The 12,500-nt window shown below is 36.2% G+C and overlaps 1 protein-coding gene across 1 annotated transcript in view; it reads right to left on the minus strand.

Moving 5' to 3' along the window:
- The window catches only part of LOC122816372 (testis-expressed protein 2-like), a 434,050-nt gene that overhangs the window by 237,384 nt on the left and 184,166 nt on the right, over positions 1–12,500 (minus strand). Inside the window, exon 6 of the mRNA XM_044089116.1 lies at positions 1,118–1,264. Coding sequence (XP_043945051.1) covers positions 1,118–1,264 — 147 coding nt within the window. The remainder of the gene's footprint in view (positions 1–1,117; positions 1,265–12,500) is intronic.

The following is a 12,500-nucleotide window of genomic DNA, read 5'->3' on the forward strand; positions in this document are numbered from 1 at the left end:
GCTAAGCCATAATATAAGTTATGAAATAACAGCAGGTTTTGGACAGACAGCGTCTGATCACAATTTGCGTGGTGTTCACTTGAGATTTAATGATACATTCGCAGTGAAAGCACCAGTACATGCTCTGATTTGTCATTTATAGCACGCATTGTGCTAACAGAGTTCTTCTGTAGCAAAATACAAGCTCCAAAACACTTTACTTCTAAAGAGCAAAGATCACCAGAGATTTCAGATGCAAAGGTTTTGATTTCAACATAAAGTATTTTTTTTTGTTCTCAAGTTAAAGTAATTTACAAGTTTAAGTGATCAGAAAATATTTTTGTATGGCCTTTAGCTTCGCTGATGTTATTGTTATTGTGAGTGTGATGTGGTACGCTTTGCTTACATACTAAATGACCTTTATACACCCGCAACATTTCATGAAACACAGGTAAGATTGACAAACCCACTGTGACTACCAAGAAAGCAAATTATAAATAAACATATGTATTTTTATATCTACACTTTTAAGTGCATTATTATAAGGCGTGTAATAGGTCCTTGTGAATACAGTTGCAGTCAGTAAGCGTTCTTTTTTCATGTTTTCCTGGTTGCTGGCCTGCTTTATATGAGATCACGCAACAGGAGGTCTGTGAATTTGCCCTTTCCACACTGTTATGTGATCTTAGACTTGATATATATAATTAGCAGGGGACACAGGGGAATTGGCCAAATAAAATAGTGTTTTTTGGAGGGAGGGGAGTCAATATTTTGTGTTCAGTCTAAAAAGACCTATGTTTTTTGTTTTGGTCAAAAGAGGTTTTGCTGTTACATGAGACAATCATATATATAGAAAGAGAGAGAGAGAGCGAGAAAGAATATGTGTGTGTGTTTTAAAATGCATCATTATTGTATAAATTATTTACATGTATTATAAATATATATATATATATAAAATATGTATACACACTTTTATGTATGCATGTACAAACACTCACACACACACACATACACACAGTCATACATACACACACAGACACACACACACACACACACACACACACACACACACACACACACACACACACACACACACACACCTACAAAATGCATTCAGGCAGCCTGTATTTCTGCTTACCTTTATTTTACTGAGCTTCTTCTGAATTTTGTTTGTGACTTGATCAGCCCAATATTTTTCCCTGAGAAAGTCCCAGAAAATTCTACCAATGAAGGCATTTATCCAAGCCAAATGAGGTTCATTGTTAGTACAAACATCCCTGAGTAACTGAAGAATAAAGAAAACAAAGCATGTTAAGATGTCTGCATTTGAAATATATATTATTTAATAATGTTGCTGTAACAAAAAAGTAATCTTATAGACTGTGCAATATTGGGATTATCAGTACAATATCACTTCAGGTTTCCTATTACTTCTGTATGGATTATGTAGTTTTATGCACTGATTCCTAGTAAACACAGGCTTGTACACCGTAGAATCTCACTGCAATACCTTCACTGATTCACTGCCTGTAGAGGCATGGCAGCTCTTACGCCAATATTAAATCATGAACAGCATATGTCGTCACACTAAGAATGCTCTTAGCTCTAGCCACCCCTGCAGCTCTAGAACACGGTAGTGTCTTTGTGGTGGTATTTTCCCCCCACATTTCTCAGCAGAGGGTACTCTACTTTTATAGTATGCTGAAAAAATAATATAACCATCACCACAGCTGAGATTTTGGAACCATAGTAACAAGCAGGTATTCTGTTTGTTTGAATAACAAGGACTTCAGTTAGTAACCACAGGACCAAAAACAGACCAAACTGTAGAACTACACAGCAGGTCAGCCCAGATGTGTAGCCAAGAACACACAGGAGAGTATTAAAATGATTTATTAAAACACTTAGAAGGATTGAGTGCTTTCTTTAAAAAACTCTCCAGAATCAATGTACATCACCAAAAACCATCCTTAAGTACCTTCCCCCTTAATCACATATCCAATAAAATCTCACCCTTAATTAATACATTAAATTCAACATCTTATGATTTAAAAAGAAACACACATTTATGAATGTAAACATATGTAAATATATACACCCATTCACAAGCTAATACACATATACTAAGATGATACTGACTTTCAGGTTATACAATATATCATTTGAGCTTTAAAATGCTGGAAAAAGAAAGACCCTCATTCAAACCGGGGGTGGAGGGTGGCATTCAATCTAATCTTCCAACATGACTCTTTTTCCACCAGGATATCTTCCCACCCCACCCCCACCCCCGAGGTCCTTTGCTACACATTCTAACAAAAAAACAAAATAAACAAAGCAATGGTCACTATATTCCATTACATGTTTGGCTAAAGCATTCCTATGTTCCCCCTTCCTGATATCCAAACCATGTTCATAATTACGCTCTCTGAATTTTCTTAGTGTTTCCAACATAGAAATGCTCACATTTCTGACACTTGGACAGATAAATCACCCCTACAGAATTACAATTACTATGAGCCTTGGACTGGGTGTTCATGTGGTTGACCCAAACATGGTCCCCTTCCATGATTACCTTGCATTGTGCACAACAACCACATTTATAAGTTCCCCATTTTTTGATGCTATAGATGGGTCCACAATTTATAGTCGCATGTTCTAAATAATTCTTCAGGGTCTTACCCCTTCTGTATACCACCTGGGGTGCTTCTGCCAGTATATTGGCCACCTCCTTGAAATGCAAGTATTTATACAGAATATTTTTGATCTTAAATGGCTCAGTAAAAAATTTAGTGATGAAGGCCCCTTGGACATCCTGGCTTCCTTTCAACCTTCCCATAACTATATCCCCTATTGAAGTAATAGAAGAATGGATAAGGGGAACTATCTCACCTCTTTCCCTTCTCATTTTGATATTTTCATACACCTTGGTAACCATTTCCTTAGGGTATCCCCCTGCAGATGAACATATTGCCCAACTTATCACATTCCTTTAAAAATTCCTCCCAAGTTGATACCATACAGGCTAGATGAACATGCTGGCCCTTCACTATGCCAAACTTCTGATGAGAAGGATGGTTGCTCTCATAATGCAAGATGCTGTTACTATATGTGGGTTTCCGATAAATTGTGTTGAACCATCTTTTCTCTTTCTAGTCTTTAGATATAGAAATATCTAAATAGTTAATAGAATGAAAGTCATACACATAGGTGAATTTTAAGAAAGAGGTAGTGGAATTCATATAATCAATAGACCCCCCTATTTCCTCTACTGTTCTATCCCACACAATAAAAATATCGTCAAGGAAATGGAGATACAATTTCCAGGGTTTCATCTCGAAATATTTGAATAAAATGTGCCTTTCCCTTGCAATAACATGATATTAACAAAGATGGGGCACTAGCGGCCCCCATGGCAACCCCCTTCTTTTGCCTGAAATATTGACCCTGTAAATACACATAATTGTGTTTGAATACCAACTCCATGCAAAGTACTAGGACATTAACCATGTTATTATCCAAAGACATGCATTCACATAAAAAAATCGTGAAACCATTCAAACCCCAACTCATGGAGAATCACATTAGAAAGTTCCACAACATCTTTGGTTAGGAACATACAACTGTCAGAATATTCAGCATTTCTCATTTTTAGTAAAAAGCCCCAACAGTCTTTACAAATATGCTCAAAAGGTTCTAAACATTTTTTCAGCATGATATCAACATATTTCCACAGGGGATGGGTTTTAGATTTTAGATTTTAGATATATGAGTGTATGTACGTATGTGTGTGTGTGTGTGTGTGTGTGTGTGTGTGTGTGTGTGTGTGTGTGTGTGTCTGTGTACGTATGCATGTGTATTTATATATATATATATGTGTGTGTGTGTGTGTGTGTGTGTGTGTGTGTGTGTGTGTGTGTGTGTGTGTGTGTGCATGTGTATATGCATGTATGTATGTATGTATAGAGATATATATATATATATATATATATATATATATATATATATATATATATATATATTACATATATATATATATATTTATATATATATCTTATCTACTCTCATTGTATATTTTGTACACTTGTATTTTCAACCAAAAGTGTTAACATCCTCTTATTGTATACTAACTGATGTAAACACTATAATCTGTATGCTGCTACTCTGTAATGTCTCTTTTTTAAATTTTTCTTCTCTCTGTAAACTTATGGAGTTTTTCTTCCCAGGACTCCACTGAAAATGGACACTTGTTGTCCAGTCGGACTATCCTGGTAAACAAATGTTAAATGCATTTTTTTTATTTTTATTTTTCTTTCGGCTTTTCCCGGTTAGGGGTCGCCACAGCGGATCTCTGGTCCGCTAATGATTGGCATTCGATTTTTACGGTGCTGAGGTGCCAGCCTGATGCCCAACCTTCAACAAAGGCACATCTTTCGAATGCCACTCCACAGTGGGGAGGACATGCAGACTCCACACAGAATGCGCTTCAGCTGAGAATCAAATGGGAGAACCTCTTGCTGTGAGCCAACAACGCTACCACTGCACCACCGTGGCTTAGAAACAAAAATAGATGATAGATCATGTGATTAGCTTTATTATTATTTATTTAAACAAATGTTAAATAAATAATAATAAATAAAACTAATCACATGATCTATCATCTATCTGACAAACCCACTAATACATCTCTTCAAATGCTCAGTGCTCAACAATTACTAATGCATAAGTATCCTTTACACTGTAATAGTTGCCTTTATTAAATATGACTGTAGACTAATTAGCAAATGAATGTGTACTTCTTAATATATGTGGATTAATGTGTATTACTGAGTGTCTATTTAAAAAGACAGTCACTTGGAGATTTTTCCACAGTTTTCCACTGAAAAGGGTTTTTTGACAAAACCCAATCTGATAAACCTGGTAAATAAAAGCTAAATAAAAAACAGACAAATACATTGTGAAACACTATTTGTTTGTTTGTTTATTTATTTAATTCCATTTATTTTCAGCATACTCCAATTGGGCCATGAGAAACCCATTTTCGGCAGAAGCCTGGGGAGAAAAGCTTCACAAAAAATTACAGACATAGCTAACAAATATTACATAGGCATGAACAAATACATAGCTTAAAATACGAATGTCAACATTAAAGCATGCAGCAATACAAAATGAAATAATAGAGTGTACATTAGTTTGCAATCTCACAGTAAGATATTCAATATCTGGGTATCAGTCATGTTTTGTATAACATAGATTCTACAGAGAATATATACATAAATAAATAAATGTCTAACTGAACCTTTACATTTTTAAATCGTTCTGAAACACTAGACAATTGTATTCCTGTTTTCATCATGTTTTTAGATGTATCTAAAGCCATTAAATCCACACCAAACAAGCCAGTACCTAACAAATTACCAAATATTGGTATACACAGATACTTTTGTTGGTGAACTGAAAACATACGTGCGCCCAGAAAATGTAAGGAAATGTTGAACAATATTTACTCCACATCTAGAATAATAAAAAGAAAAGTTCACCACTATTCTGTGATTCGGCATTTTTTCATTTAATATTTATATGTCAGTCTTCCAATTATCAACATATATATGGACAGTAAAAAAGACAATTTGTTATGGATATGAGACATGCTTGTCAAGAAAGTCACCCTGAGAGTGGAGCAAACTGAAGCTGTCATTCAAGTCAGGAACACATAACAAGAACAGAGAAACCTGGTCAAAATTCTTTGTAGTACATAGAGTTTTTGTTGTTCTGATGTACTATTTATGGAAAAAGGCACAAAGTGTTTACAGCTTTCAAAACTGTGAAACACAGCTGCTGCACAGGCAGTAGGAAGAAGCAAAGTGCAATTCTGATGGAGTAACAGCTTTAAAAGCTGCTAAACACTTCAAAGTGCCTTTATGTCTGTCAGCATGAAGTGCTTTGCAGCTTTTACTATTTCTGTAAGTGTTCTGTGGTAAATGCTGTGCATGTTCTGCTGTGAGATGAATATAGCAGCACTAAAAGCTGCATGATATTATGCATCTCTTTTATGTCAGAGAGGTGTATAACAAGGCTGCCTTTTCCCTATTTTGAATCATAATCAAAATTTCCCATGTAGTACATATTAATTATATATAGTTAAAGTAATTAAATATTTCAAATTTATTGATACTTGTATAATTAATATTTAATTAATATATTATAGTAATTAAAATAAACATTCCACTCAACAATTCAACCTTCTACTATATCAACCTTTGGAATAAACCCTGTCACGGTAAGTGCAACTAAAAAACTATTATATAAAATGACTGGTCATGGATCACCAACTATGGGATCTCCTGCACTGATCTTTCAAAAGTAACATATAAAATGCTAGTGCATAACCACGTACAGTAATAATAAATACAATATCTACAAAGTATGCTTTCCAACTACATGGAAAGTCTACACATTTTACTGCTGTTAAACGAGGAGATAAACCAAAACAAATCTACCGATCAGTTTGTATCCTCAATCCACTGTCCAAAATGCTTGAAAGGTCCTTGTTGTTTAGTCATTGAGTCAAATCCAACTCCCATTGATCTCGACCACTTTAGTACACCGGGCCTGTTTGTGAAGAACTGTACCTTTAAGTTCTTACAAACTCACATTTGTTGCTTCAGTAATGCTATCCTTCTATCTCAGCTCCAGCTGCCCCTTTCTTGTTTTGTTGCTTCAGTAACGCTGTCCTTCTGTCTCAGCTCCAGCTGCCCCTTTCTTGTTTTGTTGCTTCAGTAACGCTGTCCTTCTGTCTCAGCTCCAGCTGCCCCTTTCTTGTTTTGTTGCTTCAGTAACGCTGTCCTTCTATCTCAGCTCCAGCTGCCCCTTTCTTGTTTTGTTGCTTCAGTAACGCTGTCCTTCTATCTCAGCTCCAGCTGCCCCTTTCTTGTTTTGTTGCTTCAGTAACGCTATCCTTCTATCTCAGCTCCAGCTGCCCCTTTCTTGTTTTTGTTGCTTCAGTAACGCTGTCCTTCTATCTCAGCTCCAGCTGCCCCTTTCTTGTTTTGTTGCTTCAGTAACGCTATCCTTCTATCTCAGCTCCAGCTGCCCCTTTCTTGTTTTGTTGCTTCAGTAACGCTGTCCTTCTATCTCAGCTCCAGCTGCCCCTTTCTTGTTTTGTTGCTTCAGTAACGCTATCCTTCTATCTCAGCTCCAGCTGCCCCTTTCTTGTTTTGTTGCTTCAGTAACGCTGTCCTTCTATCTCAGCTCCAGCTGCCCCTTTCTTGTTTTGTTGCTTCAGTAACGCTATCCTTCTATCTCAGCTCCAGCTGCCCCTTTCTTGTTTTGTTGCTTCAGTAACGCTATCCTTCTATCTCAGCTCCAGCTGCCCCTTTCTTGTTTTGTTGCTTCAGTAACGCTGTCCTTCTATCTCAGCTCCAGCTGCCCCTTTCTTGTTTTTGTCTTCGGTCTTTCACAGCATGAATGTCTTTCTGCTGAATCCTGTCTTTGCATTATGTGGCCAGAGTGTTTGACTTTCAGTTTTACTATCAGGCCATTGAGCAAACAGTGAGGATTTATATCCAGTCTAATGTAAGTGTTAAATGACGCAATTTTCTTGCAGTCCATGGAACCTTCAAAATTGTTCAAAATCTTCAACTGAACTGTTCAAAAGCTTCAATTTTCTAATACACAGCCTTGCTTAAAGTACAGTTCTCACAGCCATATGTTATCACTGGAAAAAATATATACCTTTGAATAAATAGACCTTTGTTGACAATGTGAAATCCTTGCTCTTTAAAATCTTATCTAGATTTGCCTTAACTTTCCTTCCAAAATGTAAGCAGCTTTTAATTTTATGATTACAATCATCATCTGCAAAGATCTTTGAGCTCAAGAAAATCAGATCTGTAAGTGCTGGCATGTCGTTTGTCTCTTTACAAAGAAGTATAAAATGCAGCAGGACATAGACGAAAGGAAGTCTGCCAAGGCAAGGTAGTGCTCATAGCAAATCTCTCTCAACAGCCTAAGAGATGGAATTACACATCGCTATCAGCAGATACTCAATGCAGAAATCAGACTGACGATATACATTACAGTCAGAGATGGAAGAGTTCCCATTCAAATTTATAATTAAAATAAAGAGAGCAAGAAAAGGGTCTAGGTCAGAGAGATATGAGCTTAACAATACTGCAAGCGAGGTGAAGAATAGACTTAAACGTTAGTAGTGCAACAGGTAGCACACTCACCTATGGTGCAGAAGGTCATGGGTTCTATTCCCACAACAGGAAGAGGGATTGTTGACACTGCAGTGCAGCATTGGGGGGGTGCTGCATTCCTCAGTGCATTATCCTTCAGATGAGACACTAAACTGAGGTCCCATTTGCTTGAGCTTGTGCTCAGGTGAATTTAAAAGATCTCATGGCAAAAGAGTCCCAGAAGTTCCCAATGCCCTGGCCAAGTTTCCCTTACTAGCATAAATACCTCCTCAGACCTCCCCAGAAAAAAGGTCACTAGACTAGTGGAACTAAGTTGGTCAACAAACAGATAGATTAGATGGATAGACAGATAGATAGATATATAGATAGATAGATAGATAGATAGATAGATAGATAGATAGATAGATAGATAGATAGAGAGAGATAGATAGATAGATAGATAGATAGATAGATAGATAGATAGATAGATAGATAGATAGATGGATGGATGATAGATAAATAGGGCTAAGGGATTAGAAGTCATGGATAGATTATCTAAAGAACTATAGACAGAAGTTTGTGACATTATCCAGGGGGTGACATCAAAATATATTCCAAAATATATTCAATATGACTAGTGATATTAAGGGAAACTTTAGATAAAAATGAGCATGTGATAAAAAACAAAGATAGTAGGGATCTTACAGAAACAAGACAATGTAGCAGGAATACACTGAAGAACAATATAAAACGGACCATAACATCACTGACACATATGATTGCATGCACTCTAATCTAGACCCCGATATCCTGCAGAGTGAAGTTAAATGTGACCAAGAAATTCTGGCTATGAACAAGGCCACAGGAAGTGATGGAATTCTAGCTGAATTGCTTAAAATCAGCTTGGAATTTAGCAGCAACTATAGCAAACATGACAGCAACCATTAGATTGAAAAAGATCAGTTTATATTCCTATCCCAAAACAGGGCAATGATAAAAAGGATGAAATTATCAAACAGCTCCATTCGTTAAAAATGCTAGAAAGACAGTGCTTAAAATCCTGCAAGCTAGAGAGATCAGCAATCTATGGAACAAGAACGGCCAGGTGTATAATCTACTTTTAAAATGGCAGAGGCACCAACAATCGAACTACCAACATCCACTGGATAATGGAGAAAGCAAAGGAGTTTCAGAAAAAAATATTTATTTCTGCTTCTTAGATAGATTGACAATATATTGAATTATTGAATTAATTGAAATATTGAATATTAAATTCAGAAATATTTATTTATGCTTCTTAGATTGACAGTATATTGAATTATTGAATTCATTGAAATATTGAATATTAAATTCAGAAATATTTATTTCTGCTTCTTAGATAAACTGAGACACATAGTCAAGTTATTTGCCTCATGACAAATCTGTATGTAGAACAAGAAACACCAGTTAGAATCAACAATAGAATAACTGGTTTAAGACTAGGAAAGCATAATAAAGCTGTATATCTTCACCCCACTTATTCAGTTTATACGCTGAATATGTCATTTAAAATTCTAGGTTAGATGAATCACATAGTGGGAATCAAAATTCCTGGGAGAAATATTAACGACCTCAGACATACAGATGCTACCACTCTAATGGCTGAAAGTTAGGAAGTCTTGATGACACTGTTGTTGAAGGTGAAAGCACAAAGACAAAAGCTGGCTTGCTGCTCAATATATAAAAGAAAGGGCAGAACATATCTTATTGACAAATCACTTAATCACATGCAATAAAATTACAAAAGTACAACAGCACTTTTGCCCTGATCATAATACCTAAAAATTTTTGGTCGAAAAGATTAACTACTTCATCACTTACTGTTAATGTAGCTCTGTTTCTTGATTTTTTCAAACCTTGCATAACAGCACAAATATTTGACAGCAAAATGTGGCAACACTAAGCTGTAAAGCAGTCACAAGACATGAAAAAAATCAAATCTCATTATCCAACTTAAAAACAGATGAGTAGTAAAACTGTTACAAAATGATACATAATCTGCACCAAAAAAGCATTCCAAAGCAGACCAAATTACATATATGTGTGTGTGTGTGTGTGTGTGTGTGTGTGTGTGTGTGTGTGTGTGTATAAATATATATATATATATATATATATATATATATATATATATATATATACATATATACATATACACTGACTTCTCAACTGGTGCACGTAAACACAACTGTACTTTATTTCTATTTTTATTTTTATTTTTATTTTGAATTTACTTGATATGTGCTAACACACAGTTGCTTAGTGAGTTTTTTCATAATTAGAACTGTATATGAGAATGTTGCTATAAAGTGATCTGTCACTTTAAGCAAGTATTGACTAATGTATATAAATGTGTTGCAAGTGGATCCGGGCATTTTGAACACTGATGACGCCTATTGGGTGAAACCGGTTTGTTTTGCTGTGGAGTCGTGGCAGTCCGAAGCCACCATAATGGAATAATAAATTCGAACAGAAAGAAAATATTGGTTGTATTTATTTTTTGCTTAACCTGCTTTACATATATACACCAACCAGTGCTAGAGTGCGTTGGGATTATATATATATATATATATATATATATATATATATATATATATACATATATATATATATATATATTAAATAGGGAAATAGGAAATTCACCCCAGGGATCACCTCTCTGGCTCTGCTCGACAGTGGCACAGGAAAATCATTTTCTTGGGTGGCAAAAGCCAGGGTACCTTTTTGGCTGGGCTTGTATAGGCCCCAGGGGTGATAGCCTAGTACATACCTATGAATCTGCCTATGAACCCATGAGCTATAGATATACACACACACACACACACACACACACACACACACACACTTTATTTATTATTATCAATCAAAAAAAACACACACACACACACACACACACACACACACAAACACACACACACACAAACACACTCACACACACACACACACACACACACACACACACAATCTTAAAATTGAATGCATATCCCCGCTGGAATCATAGAATGCGAGGCATCCCTGGCAGATCGAGTGAATTCAAAAATTTTGTTGGATAATTAACCGCTTCATCTGCTTCCACAACAGTGTCGACGGACTTGTATGTGACTGCCTTGCTTTGAATGTTAGACTGAATAATATTGTTAATTTCGTAGATGTCTTTGTTCTTGGCCGCAAGAATAGCTCATTCAGTCAGCCAATTGTGAGTCTTATAATTGGTTTGAATATTGGGAAATACTTTTTCAACAAATTCTTCTTTTGACGTCACTAAATTGCAGAAGTTATGAGGCAATGAAATTCGTCCTGAGGTCAGATCAACCGGCACCTTTCCGTTCCCAATTTCCAGCAATTGATGTGAGCATATCTCAGCTGATCGATCGTTTTGCAGTCGGACACGCATATTTGTAGTTAATTTTAACGTCTTTACGTGTCATCGCAAAGTAGAGTATTTCAGGCAAGCATTTATTTCATCCGCTGGTGTCGATTGAGGAGAATGAAGCAGATCTGAAGCTGCAGAATGCAATCGCCGTGCTCGCAATCGTGCATCCTCAAGTCTGGCTGCACGTTGCTCTGCTGCTTCCTCGGCATGTATTTGAGCCATTCTTTGTCTGTTTCGCTTGTTCGCTGATGCCCGTTCTTCCTCAGTTTGATTTGCAATTACTCGTCGCACTGCTTCCGCTCCGTGAGTACGACGACCTAAGTTTGATCTTCTGCGAGGCATTATTTGGATGAACTAAAGCAGATCGATTGCACTGAAAAAGAAGTAAGAAAGTTATAACAAAAACATATAAAATTGCATATTTGTATACAAATATATAGAATCCATAGTAGGTATATAAAAACACGCTCGTATTCGAATGCAACATGTCACATCTATATAATAGTAGGTATATAACAATACGCGCGTATTCGAATGCAACATTGTATGAAAATTTCAAAGCAATCGGTGAAGAACTTTCGGAGCTTTAAGATTTTGAACAAACGAACATTTACATTTTTATTTAAAGAGATACTAGCTGTATCCGGCCATGCGTTGCTGTGGCTCAGTATGGTTAAATGGAAAAGAAAGAAAAGAGAAAGCGCACGTTTCTAATATGTTTAATTTCACAATGCTTGTGGGTATACAATATTTTTTGTTGTTCCATTGTCTGTGCAGATATAGAGATTGTCTGGTTTGCCGACTCTAGAACACGCAACATATAATTGTCCATGTGAGAAGCAATCCGTGTGTAGATCTAAACCACACAATTTTAAAGACTGGCCCTGAGCTTTGTTGATGGTGATTGCAAACGCCAATCGAATTGGGAATTGCAA

The sequence above is a fragment of the Protopterus annectens genome, chromosome 12.part0, assembly GCF_019279795.1.
Source record: "Protopterus annectens isolate FY-2018-M chromosome 12.part0, PAN1.0, whole genome shotgun sequence".
NCBI lineage: Eukaryota > Metazoa > Chordata > Ceratodontiformes > Protopteridae > Protopterus > Protopterus annectens.